The sequence below is a fragment of the Oreochromis niloticus genome, linkage group LG10, assembly GCF_001858045.2.
Source record: "Oreochromis niloticus isolate F11D_XX linkage group LG10, O_niloticus_UMD_NMBU, whole genome shotgun sequence".
Lineage (NCBI taxonomy): Eukaryota > Metazoa > Chordata > Actinopteri > Cichliformes > Cichlidae > Oreochromis > Oreochromis niloticus.
The window spans coordinates 33,013,495-33,034,018 of record NC_031975.2 but is presented as its reverse complement, the minus strand read 5'-3'; the positions used below and the strand labels follow the sequence as shown (position 1 = coordinate 33,034,018).

At 46.7% G+C, this 20,524-nt stretch overlaps 2 protein-coding genes across 4 annotated transcripts; both read left to right on the top strand.

Annotated features, from left to right (window-relative positions):
* The first annotated feature begins 458 nt into the window (after positions 1-458).
* On the top strand, positions 459-7,364 carry LOC102080683 (hepatitis A virus cellular receptor 2 homolog). Of its 2 annotated transcripts, XM_013265243.3 has the most exons (8): positions 459-644; positions 2,679-2,731; positions 4,415-4,616; positions 4,704-4,846; positions 4,925-4,996; positions 5,798-5,871; positions 5,947-6,049; positions 6,669-7,363. In XM_013265243.3, the coding sequence occupies exons 2-8, from the start codon at positions 2,695-2,697 to the stop codon at positions 6,743-6,745; spliced, it is 708 nt and encodes a 235-aa protein (XP_013120697.1). In that variant the 5' UTR covers positions 459-644; positions 2,679-2,694; the 3' UTR covers positions 6,746-7,363. The 2 variants fall into 2 exon arrangements, with proteins under 2 accessions (XP_013120697.1, XP_025766889.1); XM_025911104.1 differs by lacking the exons at positions 459-644; positions 2,679-2,731 and adding an exon at positions 3,302-3,540 and having other exon boundaries at positions 6,669-7,364.
* Positions 7,365-14,311: 6,947 nt separating this feature from the next.
* LOC100692755 (hepatitis A virus cellular receptor 1 homolog) lies at positions 14,312-18,907 on the top strand. Of its 2 annotated transcripts, XM_005461781.4 has the most exons (7): positions 14,332-14,464; positions 14,891-15,250; positions 15,453-15,521; positions 15,889-15,950; positions 16,553-16,634; positions 16,841-16,868; positions 18,151-18,907. In XM_005461781.4, the coding sequence occupies exons 1-7, from the start codon at positions 14,431-14,433 to the stop codon at positions 18,359-18,361; spliced, it is 846 nt and encodes a 281-aa protein (XP_005461838.1). In that variant the 5' UTR covers positions 14,332-14,430; the 3' UTR covers positions 18,362-18,907. The 2 variants fall into 2 exon arrangements, with proteins under 2 accessions (XP_025766622.1, XP_005461838.1); XM_025910837.1 differs by lacking the exon at positions 16,841-16,868 and having other exon boundaries at positions 14,312-14,464.
* Positions 18,908-20,524: the final 1,617 nt, after the last annotated feature.

The following is a 20,524-nucleotide window of genomic DNA, read 5'->3' as shown; positions in this document are numbered from 1 at the left end:
AGTGAACGTAACATCTGTGTTCATGAGCTCACACACGACCCTCACCCAGCACCTGTTTCTTGTCACCATGGTTACTGCGCTTACAGGACAGTGAGGTCACAGCGCGCTGCTTTAGTGTTTGCTCCTGTTTGGCTCTGCAGAGCAAAAACACAGCAGAGCTCCACTTTTCATCCCTGCTGCAGGGCGAGAGGCGGAGCACACCTGGACACGTCACCACATGAAGAAAACAGTAACAGGGAACTGTGAGAATTGAACCTGTGGTCACATGACTGCATGTGCAGCTACTTTACCCACTGAGCCACTGAAGACTTCAGTCCAGTCTGAACCTGAGCTAACAGCAGTGTGAACCACAGAGAGCTGCACAGCTGCACGTCACCTCAGAGGCTCTGATTGGTCCTCATATGAGCACCAAACATGAACTCCTCCTCCACAGGTGACGCAGCCTTCATGCTCAGTTTGTGTGCTGAGGCTTGTTTTCCTGCTCAGACTGTGTGCAGGTGTGCAGTGAAGGACCTGAGTCTGTTTTCTGCGTCAGGCTTCATCCTGCTGAGCACTCGTCAGCGCTGAAGATGGTCCACGAGGGAACAACACTACATCAAGCCCGGAGCGTCAGCATCACAGCGTGGGTTCGACTCCCACTGCAGGTATGTAACAACTCAAACCAACAAACTCCAACCTAAAAACCTTCAAACTAATAAACAAAACAAAATAAAAACTTAAACATCAACTGAACTAAAACAAACTCTAAAGCTCGCTGCGTCTCACTTGCGTTCGCTTCGTGGATTTGCGTTGTCATCGATTTGTGACTTCCTTCGCCTGGGACACACGAGACTGAAGGTAAGACAAGGTGTGCGGGCGAGCTAGCTTGGACAAAGCTAGCTAGCTCAAGAGCTTCTTCTTACTTTCCTTAATGCCAACATGTTAGCTGTTAGCGCATTAGCTTTCTAATGAATAGCTAAGCTAGCTGTGGAGCTTTGTTGTAAATCTGAGTCCATAACTCATCAGTTTATCAAAGATCTCCAGCATCACTGACTGAGCCTCCGCCGTCTCACAGGTGGACCTGCTGCTAACACTGAGCCTAAAGACCATTTAAAACTGGTTCTTTGCTCAAGAGCACAGAAAAGACAACCAAGTGTGGCTGCCATGAAGCAAAATGTAAAGGAATAAGTACAGGACATTACACCTGATGATGCTGCTCAGGTCTAAACGTTTAAAAAGAGCAGTTCCACCTTAAAAATAATTCACTGTTATTGATAGATTGATTATTGATCAACAGCAGCAGAAATAAACTGACAGGAAAAATCTTTAAACTCTAAACAGAATGTGAAACCAGGCCAGCAGAGTTACAGCTCACTGCAACCTCAATTCACAATATTTTACTGATATTGGCAACATAATGGAAAAAGCTGCTGATGCTGTCAAAGCTTTAATAATGATTCTGCAAATATTGGACCAAATCTGACATTCCTGAGTCACTGCCATCAGCAGAGAAATGCTCCTCACAGCAGTGGGAGAAGAAACCATTGAGACTGTAAACATGTAAATATAAAACATCCACAGACTGTAAAGAAGGAATCTCAGAGCCACTGACATACATCTGCAACTTACTGTTTCAGATCAGCAAAGTAACAAACACAGTGAGAAAATGTGCTGCTGTATAACACTGGGGATAGACACACCTCACAAACTACATGACTCTGACAGACGGTGTAAAGATGAGCATCACTGTCATTACCTCAATCAGACGACAGGAATGTTTTTGTTCTGGGGGGAATCTAAAGGATTCTGGATATGACAGGTGCAGAGGTTTGAGGCAAAACTGACAAATGTTCGCTATCATCAATCTTTATATTACAAAAAAAGGGCCATGAGGATAATCCCTAAAGCTGGTTACAGAGATCACACAAATCCACTGTTCTTAAAATCAAAAATACAAAAACTGACAGATCTGTTTCATTTTCTCACTGCAGGAACAGACAGAGTGAAGCTCAGGGAGGAGGGAGGGCTGTGGTCGGGTGGATCGACCACTATCTTCACAGTAGGGGTGTGTGTGTGTGTGTGTGTGTGTGTGTGTGTGTGCAAGTATGTTTATATGAGTATATATATCTGTAAGTTGTCTAAAATAAAAAATAAATAAATACATTTCTGATGGCCGTAACAGGAAGAAAAAGTGTCGACTACTACTTACTGTTGGTTACTGTTGGTTATTGTTAGTTACTGTTAGTTAATGTTAGTTACTGTTAGTTACTGTTGGTTAGGAAACAGGGGGATGGGATTAAATAAGCTGACGCTTCTTCCTGCTGAGTTGTTTGTGATTATTGTTTGACTTTGTTTGTTTGTCTCTTTTTCCTCTGTTGTTGTTCAGAATAAAGATACAAAAAACAAAACTGACATTTGTTTGATGAAAGGTGAAAGGTCATTGTCAGGTGAGCTTTAACCTGCTGACCATGCCGTCTGTAGTATTGCCGTGAGCAGGCGAGCTTCCCTGATGCTCTGACGTGGAGACGTCGGGTGGAGCGACGTGGAGCTCTGATGGTGCGACGGCTCATCTCAAACATGTTTGCTGACCTCCGGCCTGTTTTGTGCCGGCGAGCCGACTCTATGAATAACTGAGTGGAAAGAGGAAGTCAGAGCGACGACTGAGTCATCTGACTGCTCACCCATCTGTCTGTCACCAGCAGGAACAACACCGCCATGCTGCCGCCGCTGCACGCCGTCTGCGTCCTCTCAGGTGAGTGTAACCTGTAGCTCAGGGTCGCTCAGAGCTCCTTGGGGCTGTGGATGTTTGTCTGAGACTGTTGGACCTGGATCCTCACAGAAAAGTCAGAGACTGGAATTAAAGCAGCCGAGGAGAAAATCTGTCAGGATGAAACTTTTCATGTGTCCAATGCGACACGGACGCTTCTTGAAAGCAGTGAGTTTACAGACGGAGGCCACGGCAGTCATTTAAGGAGGACCTGGTGCTGTCAGGACTTTTGTTGTTTGGAAAACTTGAAGTGTTAAACTTTTACCAGGAGAAACTCCAGACTGTGAGAAAGATGAGACCCACAGACAGAGCGCTGAACGGACCAAAGACACCGCACACCTGCAGGTCGTCAGTGGACAACGCTTTAATCAGTTCAGTCCAACTTTATTTATACAGCACCAAATCACAACAGTCGCCTCAAGGTGCTTTATATTGTAAGGTCGACCCTACAATAATACATACAGAGAAACCCCAACAATCATATGACTCCCTATGAGCAAGCACTTTGGCGACAGTGGGAAGGAAAAACTCCCTTTTAACAGGAAGAAACCTCCAGCAGAACCAGGCTCAGGGAGGGGCGGGGCCATCTGCTGCGACCGGTTGGGGTGACAGAGCCAATGAAACCATTGATGATTTGGAGTGATCCCAAAGCTGTCATCGGATTGGTCAAATCAAACCTCTAAGTTTGTTATAGAAAAAAAAATCCTCCTGGATGTAAAGGGGCGTGGCTTCGCTGTCTGTGTTAAGCTCAAGTCAAGTCAAGTTGGCTTTATTGTCACTTCAACCATATACAGTTAAATATACAGTTAAAACGAAACAACGTTCCTCCAGAACCAAGGTGCTACATGCAACGTAAATTTACAGCATAAATTAACAGAAAACACTAAACTAGAGGCCTAGTTAGCTGGCTAGCAGAGACAAGACAGACTGACCTAACATAAATTACAACATAAATTAACAAAAACAAACTATCTACATTTACAGGTTGGTGTATGCGATAGTTTGGTGGTGTAGGTCAGTGTGTTTGCGCTTGTGTTGATTAGTCAGACCGACTGAGCTTAAATGTGTTCATGCTAACATCTCCTGCAAGTATGAAGTTATGAGTGATCAAAGTCAGGTTTCTCAGATCGACACGTTTGCATGTTTCTCCACAGCAGCCTCACGTTACCGTCAGCAGCCAGGAAACAGATTTCTGTCTCTGGGCTCAAAATGAGTGAAGCAGACAAATTAGACCACAAAGCTTTGAAAGGTCACGACCCCGCCTCCTCCGGTCGCTGTGAGGTCTTCGTATCTGCAGATGATCCTTTTTCTGTGTTTGCTTTAAAACGACTCCGTGATCATTACCTGACAGGAGAACGCTCGTTCCTCTTGCTTTGCCGCTGCGTGCTCTGAATATTCATGAATAAGAGTTCAAAATAAACACGACTCACATTCTTTCTTCCTGCTGTTCGTTTTTAAACCGTTTCTGATTTTTGGGGCTGACTTTCAGTGTTTGCAGCTCGTCTGGAAGCCTCGGCGCTCAGCGGTGAGCAGTACTTCTCTGACATCGTGTCTGCTGGAGCAGCAGCTTCAGTCAGACTGGTGATGATGGTTTCCAGCATCGGCTGTCCGCTCTGACATCATCAGGTGTTACTCTTTAACTCACTCCTGTGTTTGTCTTCCTGTCAGCGCTGACCTGTGTGTCAGCGGTTACCATGGAGACAGTGGTGGGCCACGTCGGGAGGAAGGTGATGCTGCCGTGTCGCACAGGGGCGGTCAAACAGGGCGGAGTGGAGGTGTGCTGGGGGCGGGGCAAACCTTCACTGTTCACCTGCCACAATGCTGTGATCAACAGCGCTGCAGCCGGCATCACCTACAGGAAGTCACACAGGTGAGCGCAGGTGTGCGTCCCATCAGAGCAGACTGTAGCTTCCTGTCAGCACGTGGAGTAAAGCCAGCCTTCGTCCCTCCTGTGCAGGTACTCTGTGTCTGCCTCCTCCTCCTCTCTGTCCATCTTCCACTCCCGGCCGTCAGACTCGGGTTTCTACCACTGCAGAGTTCAGGTGCCTGGACTCTTCAACGACCAGACCTTCACCGTCCACCTCATCATCCTCAGCAGCCGTACGTCCACACACGCCTGTTCAGAGCGCCGAAAACGAAATGAAAACCTCAAAGACTTTGTTTGTCTGTCGCCTGCAGCTCGCTCTGTGGCCGTGACAGAAAACTCTGAGCTCTCAGACGGGGACCTGAATGCACCGCACACCGCTGCAGGTACCGGGTTCTCTTTCTCACTGCATGTCTTTACACTCATAGAAGAGTCGCCCCCTGCTGGTCATTAATAATAATAATAATAATACATTTTATTTGAAAGCGCCTTTCAGCACTCACGGACACTGTACACAGTAGAAAAAAAAAAGAAACATAAAAGCAAACAGTTTACACAATCATAAAAGCACAAGACATAAAACAAATTTAACATAGCAGAGTGGAGAGATTATGTGGGATAAACTATTTTGAATAAGTGACTTTTGAGTTGGGACTTAAAGAGAGAGAAGGAAGAGATATTTCTTAAATCAGGAGGAAGGGAATTCCAGTCGAGCAGCTGAAGGACGGGGGAGGGGACAGAGAGAGAAAGAGAAAGAGAAGAAGAAGATCTGAGACATCGAGATGGGATGGTGATCTGAACCAGATCAGAGAGAGATGGAGGAGAGAGGTGATGAGCAGCCTTACATGTGTACAAGAGTAAGAATGCAGGTTTGTCACACATCGTCTTTTCTTTGTGGTTTTTATTTGAGTAAACTCAGCGTGCAGGTGAGGTACGCCCATCCTTTAGATTAGAAATGATATTTTCGTGTTGGTTTGGAGCTTCAGGAAGCTGCTCGCTGATGCTTCATGCTGTCAGTACAGGAAGCTGTTTGTGTGACGCGGCGTTACCCTGCACCTGCTACTAACGTGAGGTCACAGCCGTGACCCTGTGAGCTTCACACAAACACGTCATCATGTTCAGCATCTTTAAATCTGAACACAAAGTCCGGTCGAGTCAGACGTAAACAATCATCATCTGTTGGTCAGGTCACATCGCCCAGGAGGCAGGAAGTGATGTCACAGGAGACGACACCACACAGCCAGTGGTGGCTCTGGTTCAGGTACAAACACTTCCTGTTTATGTGTTGATGTGTCTCTTTGTTTGTTTTTATTCGTGTTTGTTTGTTTGTTGACAGTCAGCTGAGCGGCAGGTAAACGTTCTGCAGGCGTTTGTTGGAAACACAGTGAGAGCTTCCTCCCTCATCTTCATCCCAGCTCTGCTGCTGACCGCAGCTTACAGTCAGTGCACACACACACACACACACACACACACACACACACACACACACACACGCTCGCACACATTTAAAAACAGTTTTTTGTGTTTTTCTTTTTTCGTTTTTGTCGAACCTGTGAAACAGCGCCACTGTCCTATATCTTCACATGTTGTGGTTGAAAGCGGTACTGCAGCTGTGGTCACAATAAACCTGCACTGTGGAGGAGTGGTAAACAGCGCCACCCACATATATGCAGTCGTTTAGTGGTCACAGCTGGTACTGCACAGTATGAGTATCCACGGCGTGATGTTCTTCACCTCCATTATTGACACTTGTAGAATAAAACTGCTGATTTATCGAGACATGAGCATAGACACTTCTGTCTTCATGTCTCGGCTGACCGCAGGTTTCCAACATTATAAACACTCCATCTGCATAACGACTGAGGCTAACACTGGGTCCGCTCGGGCTCATCGTTGATAATTTACACACTGTCATACCTGTTCAGCCAATCACGTTCATTCAAGGCCTGAAAGCTGATAACCACCGCCCTGACCCCTGACCCCGTTATCTCTGACTGAGGTTTAGGTTTTGGGAGAAAGCCTGGATCTGTGACAGGAAGTGTGTTTATGTTCCTGCAGGAGTCTGGAGGTCCAAACAGGAAGCAAAGAGGAGGCCAGACCAATCAGAGGAGGAGGAGGAGAGCAGCGCCGTGTGAGACCGACCTGATTATGAAAGTGTTTGAATTCCCATCTGGAGCGTCTCGGAAAGCCTCAGTCCAACGTTCTCTGCACAAGAAGCAAAATAAATCTGCTGCACTCACCTCAGGAGTGATGTCACTCCTGGGTTCTGACATCAGAGGTGTCACACGCCACAACATGACATTAATCCAGGTGGACGCTCTTGTCCCTGAGTGACACGTGTCCTCTGTGAGCTGTGACAGGGCCGACGTTTGTTAATAAACTCCATCGTCAGACTGTGTTTAATGTGTTTAATAAAGTTTTCATGTAAACAGTGAAGCATTCACTCAGTGTAACTCAGGTAACTGACTCCACCTGTCTGACATCATCAACCACGTACCTTCAGTCAGTTTTTAGCCTCATGCTCGGTCTGCGCTCCAGCAGGTCGTCTCTACACGTCTGCATTCCTAAATGCTGTGAGCTGGCCTGTGATTGGCTGATTAACTATTTGGACTAATGGTGTACCCAATAAAGTGGCTGCTCTGCCTGTTTCCTTGTTCGTGTGCTTCCCACAGTTTGCAGAACTTTGTAAGGAAGCTGCTGATAACAGTAAAAACGTTGGCTCAGGTCTCACAACAACCACGCTGAGCTGCCACTTTATTAGGTACACCTGTCCCACATCAGCAGCAGCTCACAGCAACATGTGGAGCTCAGAGCGACCATCAGGACAAAGATGGCTGAACAGGTTTGTTGACGTCACGCAGGCTGCTGTGCTGGGATTTTCAGCTCCAGGGTTTACTGGGAATGGTCCAACATGAGGAAATCTCCAGTGAGCAGCAGCTCTCTGTGAGAGGAGAATGTCACAGCTGTGACTCCAATACCAGAGTGTGCAGGAGAGCCTCCTGAAAGCACAGCACGCATTGTCAGCATCAGCAGGACAGCTGCAGGTCAGTCAGAGGGGGTGGAGTGACATGTTTGAGGTGTCTGCCCCACACTCTGATCTCATATTATTTGAGGCTCTTAGCAGCACAGCTCTCAGCCTCGTGGCCGTGCAGCCTGCAGACACCTGTCCACGTCAGGCACGTGGTACAGAAAACCTTGAGACACCTGTTAGTTTTACAGGTTTTATTGTTTTTATTCACTTCCGTTATTTTTCTTATGAGGTTGCATGTTTGCTTTTTTGTTTTTGTTTGTTTGGTTTCTTAATAAGTGAAAAGACTTCTAAACTGTCGAAATGTTCCCTCCTGCTGTTATCAGCTGTAGTACTGCTGTCAGACAGCAGAGGGCAGGCTGCCATGGCAGTTATGTCATGGTCGCTTTCAGGTTGTGGATAAAAGGAGTACTGCAGGATTAGGAAAAGAATCACTCCTTGTTAGTATAGTGGTGAGTATCCCCACCTGTCAGCGGGAGACCGGGGTTCGATTCCCCGACGGGGAGAGAATCTTTTTCACTTCCGTGATTCACACATACAGACCACAACAGGCTCTTATTGTTATTGTACAAACACACAGTGGGAGCTCCACATAAGACAGCAGGAATAACCAGAAACACCAGGTGAAGAAAATAACATACAGTTAATTACTGAAATAAAATTCAGTGGAAAAATACTGTGTGAAAAACTATATTAGAATAAAGTGGCTTCACAGAGTAAAATAAATGAGTTCATTACAGTTTATAAGAATAATGAAACAAAATAAAAGTGAAACCAAATAAAAATCAGAATGAGGTCAAAATAATGATTGATCACAAACTCATCAACTAATAATTTCTTTATAATTTCAAGTCAAACTTTATTGTCATCTCTGCTATATCCATGTGCAGCACACAGAGAGACGAGACGACCAGGCTCCGGTTACATCAGGGCAAAAAACAACAATAAACAGAAATAAAACAAGTAAGAAAATAAATATACACTTCAGACTAAGAAGATCGAGAGAAATTACAATTTAAAATTTACAGTTTACAGTTTAGAGTGGTTTAAAGTGACCAGTGTAGCGGCTTGTAAACCTGGGCAGATTTTCTTGGGAGTAAAAATTGTCCATAGGGCAGCATTCGTCTTACAGAGGCAGTGGTGTGGAGCGCATAGACTCAGCTAACGGTCTGTGTGGGTGTGTGTGTGGTGGGGGGAGAAGGAGAGCTGGTAGTGAGTTCATGAGTCTGATGGCTTGTGGGAAAAGCTGTCTCGCAGTCTGGAGGATCGGGCCCTCTGGATGGGAGGAGGGAAAAGGGACCATGTGAGTGCTGTTAACTGTCTCTACGTGGAACCGTGGATGCTGAGCAGTGTGTGGGTGGAGCGAGGCTTTCTGAAGTTGACGATCATCTCCTTGGTTGTTTTTGCTGCACCAGAGCGCCAGCTGCTGAACCTCACATCTGTACGCTGGCTCGTCGTTGCTGCTGAGGAGTCCAACCACGGCTGTGTCGTCAGCGAACTTGATGATGTGGTTGGAGCTGTGTAGGGCGGTGCAGTCGAGGGTCAGGAGGGTGAACAACAGAGGGCTGAGAACACAGCCCTGAGGAGCTCCTGTGCTCAGCCTGATGATTCGGACGGACTGACGCCTCTCTGACAGGAAATCTAGTATCCAGTTGCAGACAGAGGTGCTCAGTCCCAACTTGCTGAGTTTGGCGAACGGTTTTTGTTGAATGCTGAGCTAAAGTCTATGAACAGCATTCTGACACAGGTGTCTTTCTTGTCCAGGTGAGAGAGGGAGAGGTGAAGTGCAGTGGAAACAGCATCCTCGGTCGATCTGTTCGTCCGGTATGCAAACTGCAGCGGGTCCAGTGAGCAGAGGAGGTTGCTCTTCATGTATGACAAGTGTCTCGAAGCACTTCATGATGATGGGGGACGGTAGTCATTCAGGCAGCATACAGAGGGTTTCTTTGGCAGTGTGATGATGGTGGTGGACTTGAAGCACGCTGGGACGATCATCTGGCTCAACGACGGGTTGAAAATGTCTGTGAAGACATCAGCCAGCTGATCAGCGCAGTCTCTCAGCACGCGACCTGGGATGTTGTCTGGTCCAGCAGCTTTCTGGACCACATCAGCTGCAGGCAGAGAGACGGTCTGGTCGGTGGTGGGGGGCGTGGCTTTCTTTGCTTGTGTGTTGTTCAGTCCATCAAACTGTGTGTAGAACTTGTTCAGCTCCTCAGGAAGTGTGGCATCTCCATCACAGCTGCTTGGTGCAGGCTTGTGCTGTGTGGCGGCCTGAATGCCATAAACTGCGAGAGTCCTTTGTTTGTGGAAGCTCTGGATCTTTTGTGCACGCAATTTCTTTTCTGTATGATTTGAAAATGATAAATTTAAGATTTCATTGGAGATTTTCAGTGTTTTCATTTGAGTCTTTTCAGATCAGGTGAACAGAGCGCGGCTGAAACTTTATGTATAAATTATGAAACTGCAGAATTTAAACAGTCGTTCAACCTTTTTTATTCAAAAGCCTGTCAAACAGCGCCACCGTCCTGTAGGGTTATATGTTGTGGTGGAAAGTGGAACTGCAGCTGTTGTGAAATGTAGACAAATGTGGAACAGCGCCACTCACACGTATACCGTGTTCAGTGGTCACAGGTGGTACTGCACGGTATCACAAATCTTCACCACCATTCTTCATTAGTATAGTGACAAACAATGTTCCCTCTAATATTTCATGTGTCTGAGCGAACACACAAACTCCCTGAGCGTCCCTTGGACCACTGTGAGCGACATCAGACGTGTGCACTGTGGTCACGCCAGCATCTAATCCATCCAAGTTACATGATTTATTAAAATAATCAAATTACAGCATTTACATTTATGTTAGACTACTTTTAATTAACTGCTTTAGCCCACTTACAATGAAAATGTAAAAAAAATCCTGTTCATGACCTGTGTAGTATGTTAACACTATTGGAAGTAAAAATAACTTGAACTCCAATTTTGAAAACACAACTTTCTTTTTTATACATATATATAAAGCTCTGACTTGTATTGTGAGTCTGTGGTCTGGGAGAGAGTCTGTAACTCTGTCTGCCAAATACAGTATATAATGACCAATGCTGGGCAATTAATTATATAGTTACTTCTTCAAAAAAGTAACTGAGTTTTGCAAACAACACAGTTTTTTGCAGCTGTTTACCTAAAAATGCAGCCAAAGCGTTTTTTTAAATAAACATTTCAAACTATTTACAGAACAATCAGCTGTTCTGCATCAAATCTGATGCCACACAAATTATTTGTGCCACTCCAAAAATAATTTCTGTCCACTATGAGATAAAGGAGAACAACAGCCTGATACCTGCAGGCCTGACAACAGGAGATGTATCACTGCTGTAACACCTGTAACATTCAGCAGCCGCCTCATTGTTCTGACACACACAACAAAACTATTGACTACACTACACACTAACTACACACTAACTACACACTAACTACACAAGACAACACACTAACTCTTACATCTCATAACACCGCCGTCACTCCTAAAACTTTGTCATTAACGTGGCTTCACTCCACGTCAGCCACGCCGCTTTGCTAGCTAAAACACCGGTGTCGGCACATAAGGACGCTGTCATAGCCTGTCAGCGACGTTGATTAGCTGCGTATATACGAATGTGAATCGCATTATTGGCTGGAGCAGCCAGTCACTTACTGACTCACACTGCAAAACAAAATTTTTACGTATTTATTTTAATTTCAATTCAGGTTAGATGTTTTTTGTGTGCGCAGAGACCATGCCAGCAGTGCGCGATTGCTATTGCGCGTGCGCGCAGCTTAGAGGGAACATTAGTGGTGAGTCTTCCTGCCAGTCATGTGGGAGACGGGAGTTTGATTCCCTGATTGTGTGGGAGTGGCCTGAGGGAAGAGGGCTACTCAGATTGATGGGTGGGCAGAGATGTCAAACGTACGGCCTGCGGGCTGAAGAAGGGACGGGGGCAGACGTTCTAAGACAGCAAAGGCTTTTTCCATCAGCACTTCTTGTGTAACGGAACGGAACGAGCATCAGGCTGCAAAGCTGAGTGCAGACTTTATAAAACCAGCAGCTGGATCAAGTCAGACCTGCTCTTATTGGCCAGACCTAAACCTTGTGTGTGTCATGCGGGAGACGGGGGTTCGATTCCCCGACAGGCAGCTGTGCAGGTTAGAATTTATCAGTGTTAGCCACGTCTCACATGAGTGATCCCTCTGTGTCAGATCTACATCGTAACTCAGTGACCAGAACACATTTTAGACCCAGACGTGAACCCGGGGCGGACCTGAGAAACGTAACATCACGTCAGGCCGTCACGACCATGGTGACTCGAATGGTGTTGTGGATGTTTCCTGTTACGATGTAAGCTGAGACGAGTTCTCACAGAAGTCTAAATCAAGCTTAAGTCTAAATCAAGCTTTATAAGACGAACCGTTATCAAAATGATAAAACAATAACTAAATAAAAATGTAACCATAACGTACACAAATCAGTCAGTGCTGTACAAACAGTATCAGCACAAATACAAACTTTACTACAAAGAATCTCAGATCGTGCTCGAACAGTGAAACAGCGCCGGGGTTCCCTGCTGTGGTCAAAGGTGGTACTGCAGTGTGTGAGACACTAAGACCTCCCACAGGAAAATGTTTTTATTTTACTGAAACATAAAAATGAAACAAATTATTTCCTTTTTTTTCATTTCTGGAGGCTGAAAAAATCTTTCTTTAAAATATTTGTCATGAATCCAGCTGCAGATATTTCTTACAGCGGGCTGTCAGAGATGAAACAGGGAAGTGAAAGTGTCCAGGGTGCAGTCGCAGGAAACAGCCTCCATCAGCTGGTGCAAACAGGAAGCCATGGTGACCGCTGCTCTCCAACCACGCCACAAACTGCTCTGTGGTGGATGCTGATGGTGTTCCCTCCCTCACACGTGTAGAAATGTGGGTCAGCCCAGGAAACTGTGAAAGAGAGATAGAAACTGACCCTCAGACCTCAGGTTGCATCACTTACAGTCACATCCTGGTATTTATTCTACACACTGTGTGATAACAACGCTGTCATGGCCGACATCACTGGTTCCATCCAAAGCTCTGTCACTTTCTCCTGACCTGCAGTGAAACAAACATCTGTCAGTGGTTTCTCCACCCAGCAGCAGGAAGTCAGACACAAGGAACAACACAGGATCAGGACCTTTCAAAATAAGAGAACCAGTGGCTGTAGTGTGGTACACAGTAACTCCACTGTGCTGATGATAAAACCAGACATCCCATGAAAGCACAAACACCCCGATGAGTCAGAATGCTGCCACCACCGGGCTTCACTGTGGGGGCGTGGCCTCTGCCGTCTTCCTCCAACCACAAGCAGCGTCTCAGCTCGTCTGACCAAAGAACGCTTCAGCCTGCAGGATCTTTGTCCAGGTCGTCCTTCGTACTTCAGTCTGGCTGCAGGCGTCTGTCCTGCACACCTGAGACCTCTCAGTTGGCTCCTGTCCACGGTTTAGTGATGGTCTTCTTTAGGACTAAACCTCCCACAAGTGTCTCTCCAGTAGTTCTGGACTGTTTGCAGACACTCTGTGGCAGAGGCTACGTCCACACTAATGCGTTTTCCTTTAAAAACTCATCGTTTTCTCTCCCGTCCACACTGAGACGGCGTTTTCCTCAAGGACACATGCAGCGTTTTGAAAACGCATACATTTCAAAACGGAGCTGTCCCGTCGCAGTGTGGTCACTCGAAAACGCAGACTTTCTAAAACGATGACGCATTTTAGTCATGTGATGCAGTCATGTGACCAATTAAACAAAGACAGTGGAGGGCATTATACAGCAGCTTTGACAGCCCTGTTAAAGATTAATATCAGTTTACATGCTGCAGAGAGCTTTTCTTCAAATTCTTTAATTCTCACTTGCTTTTGCGCAGGACTGGAACGTAAACGCTTTGGACCGTTTCAATGTGGACGCACACCTCTGTGAAAACGACTGAAAACGATAGTGTGGACGGCGAGCGTTTTCAGACGAAAACGCCATTTTCAAATGTATCCGGGCTGGTGTGGCCGTAGCCTCAGTGTGTAATCGTCCTGATCCTGTTACTGTGTGAACACAAATCACTCTCAAGGAAACTGGGATATTTCAAATTCTCTGTCATTACAATAACAGGTCACATCACTGATGACTCAGGCTGTTATATTTGATATGATATTAAACACTCCACTCTAACAGTAACTATGAACGTGATCAGTGATGAGTGACCTGCAGGAACAAACACTGAGCTGTGGGTTAAACTCTGTCGTCACTGAACCACCGCAGTTTACCTCCAAGCCCCGCCCACCGCGTGGAATCGTCATATCTGTAAAAGGTGAAGGTTTTTTAGGAAGGAGTCACTAAAGAGAGAATACGTGCTGCACGTTATTGATGATAAATAAATCAGAAACATTTCATTGAGTTATTATTTTAGTTCAGCCAATAAAAACATCATCAGGTTATAAAACAATAAAATAAACACGTGTCTGAGAAATCACAATAACTACAGTCATGTGATCATAAATCATCATATATAATCTGTGAAAACCAAAGTAGTGTAAGTAATCAGAGTAAAAACAGGCTCGTCTGACTGAACACAGTAAACAGAGAGCTGCTCTCTGATTGGTCCCTGTGCTGTGTGTGGGATGTTCCTGTCGCAGCAGCGTGTGCTGCTGGTTTTTACGCGTCACTTCATTTCTTGCAGCGTGCAGCTGTGGTGGCCGTCAGCAGCTGTTGGAGCTGCTCTGAGGCTCATTCAGCTCCGTCATGAAGCTCACGCTGCTGCTCGCTCTGCTCACAGGTAACTGCCGCCTCTCTTTCTCTGAAACTCTGTAAACACAGAAACTTTAGCCGCTCTGACATCACTGCTGCGTTCTTCTTCTGCACATTTGTAGCTTTAAACTGAGTTTGCATGATGAGTCTTGTTCAGACTGCAGCGAGTAAAGACGAGGAGCTGCTGTGGTTTATTACTTATGTCAGGGCTGAGTCTCTGTGGTAGAGACGTGCAGAGGTCTGAGGACGAGCTGCTGCTGCTGCAACAGCTGTAACAGCTGTAACAGCTGTAGCGTGGGCTCGTTCCCGCTGACCTCCTGCAGGGTTACAGGCTGAGGTCAGCGAGGGTCAGAGTTCAGGTCAGAGGTGACCTCTCTGATAGTCTGACCTGATCTGAGCCCTGAGCAGAGTTTGGATCTGATGTAACAAAGTTTTCCTGTGTTTCTGTTTCCAGTCTGTGAATGTGACAGCAGCAGGGTCAAAGGTCACACAGGTCAGGACGTCACTCTGCCCTGTAAATATGACAGGAAATACTATGGCGCTCTGTCAGCGTGCTGGCAGCGAGGAGAAATACCAACCAGAGGCTGCTCCAATCAACTGATCTCCACAGATGGACTCAGAGTGGAAACCAGAGCTTCCAGCAGGTATCAGCTGCTGGGCCGACTGGAGGACGGAGACGTCTCTCTGACCATCACGAACCTCACAGAGGGAGACGCTGGACGATACGGCTGCAGGGTGGAGATACCCGGCTGGTTCAACGATGACAAACATCACTTTGACCTGACTGTTGTTGACGACCCGAGCGGCACCACAGGTGAGTCTGCAGGTTCGACCGAGCTCACGTCGGGATCATCGTCCTGCACCATCAGCAGCTCTCTGAGGACGACTCACTCATGTCGCTGACAGCAGCTCAGAGAAACACATCTGTGAGATCCAGATGTTGATTCAAAGCTGATCAGACTCGGAGTCCGCTCTGATGCTCGTTGTGTTGATGTCGTGTCAATGATCTGTTTCAGACGCTCCCACATCCACGGCCTGGACGACAGACACGCCCACAGAGTCGACATCATCCTCTCAGACTGAAGGTGACCACAGAGCTGCCGTGAATCTGTTTGATGTAGCGACAGAATCTGAAAACAGGAGAAACGAGATTCAAATGAACTCAGATAATCCAGTCAGGAGGCTCTGAGGTGAACCGTGTCAGGTGTTATCAAGGTGATGATGATCTACAGAGACCAACAGCTTCTGTATCAGTCAGAGGAAGTGCAGCTTTAAAGTTTTCAGTTAACTTTATTGGACACTTGAACATCGACGACACCTCAGTGGACGACCTCTGTGTTTGTGTCTCGTGGGTTTCGTACAGTCAGAGGTGTCAGGGTCAGGTTCAAATGAGAGCGTTATGACATCATCCTGCTGCTGACATGCTGTCCTAAAAATGTCCTTGTCCCGCAGGTCATGTGACCTCCACAGAAAGCCCCCTGACGTCCTCCTCCAGTGTGAAGTTCATCAGCAAGGTGAGAAAACACTGTGAAACATGAGAGATGTGACGTCACCGCCTCGTAAACACTGAGTCTGTGTTTTAAGACGAAGCTCAGCACGAGCGTCACACTGATGTTCTAAACAATGAAAATATTATTTGAACATATTCGGTCATAAAAGGACTTTAAGAACTCCACCCTCGCTCACACGCTGTGATTGGTGGATCAATATCAGCTGATATCATCATGTCAACGATCGGAAAGAAGGAAAAGGACAGGAAGTTAAACAGGAAGTGAAGGACAGGAAGCTCACTCTGGAACAAGGATGGAGGAGAAACTAGAACAGGAAGTAAAACCAGACAGAGACCAAAATCTGTTTATAGACCCTGAGGATGATGATGATGATGATGATGATGATGATGATGATGATGATGAAGTCAGATTGTGTCTCCGTCTTGTTTTGAAGCCTCGGCTCAGCTGATCTCTCACTCTGATAGTTTCTTTGTACGTTTTGAACATTTGAACATCAGCCTGATGCATCACACAGACTCTGATCCGTGATTGGGTGTTTCTAATAAAGTGTCAGTGTTTGAGCAGACGGGTGGGCCTCGCTGTGACGGTGATGTCGTGTTTTTCAGGTTCCACAGACGATGGCGCCTCTGATCGCCGTCCTGCTGGTCTTGGTGTTTCTGCTCACGCTCGGCGGACTCGTCGTCGCCGGTGAGTACGAGAATGAGCCCGTCTGTTCTCACGGCCTCGAAACATCGAGGACGTCGACCAGCATCAGTGTGGCGGCGGGTTCTTAATCCGGCCCTGAGCGTCAGTGATGCAGGAAACATTTTTACGTGTTTGTGTTTGAACTGTGATTTTATTCCCTGTGACGCACGGCGAGCTCGCTCCTCATCACGTCGTTTGTGTCTCTGCAGTGAGAAGACTGAAGCAGCTCGTCAGCACGTGAGTGAACTTCCTGTTTTCTGAATAAACACCGTGTCGCTGATGAACTCTGAGTCAGGTTTGACCTTCGTGGGGTCTCGGCTCGCGGGCCTTCAGCGCGCTGCGATCACCACGGCAGCGTCTTCACACGACTGAGCGCGCTCAGACTGAAACTCACAGATAAAGAAAACCACAAACCACGCGGGCGATTTCAAACGAAGGCGAGCTGAACAGGAGGTTTCAGGTGGCGTTGAGATGCTGAGCCCGCTGACTCAGACCTGCTGAGAGCGAGAACGAAGCAGCCTGATCGTTAAAGGCCAGCACACAGGCCCACGGGCCCAGATGTTACGTGTCCGGCTGTCACAGCGCCGGAGCAGAAAGGCGGAGGGTCACGCCCGAGGCTGCGTGCAGCGGGCTGGCAGCCATGTTTCAGCGCAGTCACAGGGTCGCAGCAGAAAGAGGAACTCGAGGATGTTTTATGCACGTGTGAGAGTCATGAACAGTGACCGGACGACAGGAAACAGGAAGTTGAGGTTGTGGTCGTGCAGTCATAAAAAACTTTAAATAAACTTTAAATACGTCTAAGCGAGGCAGGTGGAGCACACAGCTGTGGCACATCTGCAGAACACCTGAGGTCATCGTTCATCATCGTTTCCATAGCAACGCTCTTCACATCTCATGAGGTCAGGGTGACGTACGACCAGCTTCAGGAGCTCCACTCGTGAGTCTGCTGCAGACTCCGCCCACCTACCGCGAGAGTTTCGATTCCCTGCAGCTCGGCTTACCAGAAGCTGCGAGCGAGGAGAGGAAGCTCTGAGGTTTACACCCTGCCTCCTCCTCATCCTCACCCGGCCGAGCGCTCACCGCTGAAATGTCACAGCTTGAATTAGAGGGTCACATGACAGCTCAGCCTGAGCCGCGGTGTAATCAGAGTCAGGGCTCGCCTTGGGAACAGGAAGTGACCTTTCAGAGTCTGCTGTGACTCATTTTTAAAGTTTGAGGCTTTTACTTTGGAAAATCAAACTCATGATAAAGCAGGAAACGGATCCATCCAGCAGAAATTTAAATGATCATCGTCAATAATGTCAGGTCATCAGTTTATGATCAAACATGACCGACACAGTCGATCGGCTGCCATGGTTACTTGGTAGGATTAGTCATCGTTTTTTATACAATTTCATCTCAAAGTTTTTAAACCATGACATGTCTAATGAGAAGCTTGGAGCTTCTCTACAGGAAGTCTTTTATTGTCTACAGGAAGTCACTGTGATGATGAAACTGATGCGTGGCTCTCGTGTCTCAGCCCTCAGGAGAAGGTCGGCCCAGGTCAGCAGGTCCAGTTCAGCTCCACGGCATCCACTCTGCACCTCCAGAGCTCCACCGTGGACAACATCTACCAGATGGAGAGTGACGGTGATGGTGGCGATGATGGCGATGGTGCCAATGGCAATGGCGGCGACGGCGGTGATAGAGGTAGAGGAGAAGACGGGGGAGACTATGAGTACTGCCCCTGACAGGAAGCAGGAGCGAGGAGTGTTTCAGGAAGATGGCTTTGCTCTCACACTTTGCTTTGAAAGCGTCCAATCAGAGAGCTCCAGGTGTGCTCCCATGTGACTAACAGCACCTTCAGATGGGAGGTTCTGTAGGCAGCCGGTGTTTAACAGACTCAGAGCTAACGTGTAAATAAAGCAAGCTTTTATTCTGAAAGGTTGTTTTTTTCAGATTTAACCTATAAGAATCCACGGAGACAGAGGTGACCCCGCCCCTTTAGACACCGACGAAAGTTCCTTTTAAAGTTTTAAAGTTTCATTTGAGTGACACCTGCTGAACAGCAGTCATGTGACAAGCGAGGGACTCGTGACAACACGTCCTGTCTGACACGTGACCTGAAGCTGTCAAACTGAAGACATTCGTCAGATTTTTATTGTGACAAACACACATAATGGAAAAGGTCATGTGACGTGTTTGTCACACAGCACCAATCATCTGTTTTCTTATTGATCAATGTTTCCTGTTGTTGGATTTGAAGCATGTTTAAACAATAAAAGCATGAAAAATGAGTGAAATCGTTCAGATGTGGCTGTTTCAGTCCCCGCTGGACCCAATCAGACGAAGCACGTCACGGATGGGCGGAGCTCCTCGTGATGTAAATCTGATGGTCAGTTTTCTGCAGCAGCTTGTTGAAGGTGCGTCAGGTATGAGTTTCACAGCGTGGACATCCAAGCGACGTGAACATGGCTTTCTAAATATGGAATACATTTCTCGTGTGTGTCTCATCTGTGACATCACTGACAGTGGGAGGGGCTATTTTTAATTAGGCTTCAGTCATGTGTTAAATAATCGTTTTCAACAGTACAAATGAGTCTGCTAATTTAATAAAATGTTTTAATCGTCGGTTTGAACTCAAACACTGTGAGTTCTTCTTGTGTTTCTCACACCTGTTTACTGCTCGTTGCCTCCACCGTGTGGCTGAACAGATGAACTGCAGCTGAACAGACTCAGCTGTGCTGTGGGGGAAAACTTCTCGTAGTCATCCTGCTGTCTGTGAGGTGGAAGTTTAATAACTTAATCATGAAAGTAGTGACTGCAGCTCAGCTCTGCCTGCTCAGCTGCAGAAACACTGAAAGATGCAAGAAAATACTGTAAATAAACAATAATTACGCATAAAATATTACAACTGTACACAGAATAAATGTTCTCTGTAGACAATAAAATAGTTTAATACACAGTAAATACTGCAGCTATTAATTAAATACTATAATATATGTTTTCTAATGACTGAAATATGATATTTAATGTTTTTCACATCAGTGGTTCACAAAGCGTGGCCTGCAGCCCCCTGGTGAGCTGTGAAGATGGGTCACGAGGTCATTTCTAGTAAATAGTTGTTTTTGATTAATCTAACTGAAATGATCCTGCTGGTTTAACGCTGAGGATTCAAAGCTTCAGTCTGGCGGCCTCGTGTTGATGTCACGTAGTTGTTAAGCTTCCTTAGTTGCCTCCTTAAGCAGAGGAGACACTGGAGCATTCTTTATAAAAGGAGAGGAGATAATGCCATCCCAGAATTCATAGTGACGGACCTTCTGACCATGACTGAGACGCCCTGCTGACAGCTGGACTCTGAACATCTGCTTCCTGTGCAGCTGTGTGACTCTGTAGTGGTGTCTGGTGTTGTGTTGCTGCCTTTGTGATCATCATGGACTCGTGTGTACTTCAGGTCAGCTGGGATAAATGAGGATGGGCTGTTCCTGTGGATGATCTCTGCAGCGGGAACAGACGAAAGCATCGTTCTGGGTCCGGCAGTCGCATGATGAAGCGCTCGTGAACAGATTTACTGTGGCAGATGCTTCAGTTTTCACAGATCTGAGAGCAGACAGAAGGAAAGCAAACGTCTGAGGTCAGCTTCATCTGAACAGCAGCACCACCCATCCTTCATGTTTACATCAACCTTCAGACGTTTGTTCTCTGTGCATAAGACGAGAGGGACGGACACAAAGACTCAGAACATAAACTGAATTCTGAACTCAAAACTATTTTTGTTTCTTTATTGTTGTTGTCTGTGACCGTTCTCAGCTCAGCTTTTTACCTGCACAGACCTGCAGGGGTCGCTGTGCTGCAAAACCACCATCTCTGCTCTATAATCTGCTCCTGACTGGTTAATCTGGTTAACAGCCCGG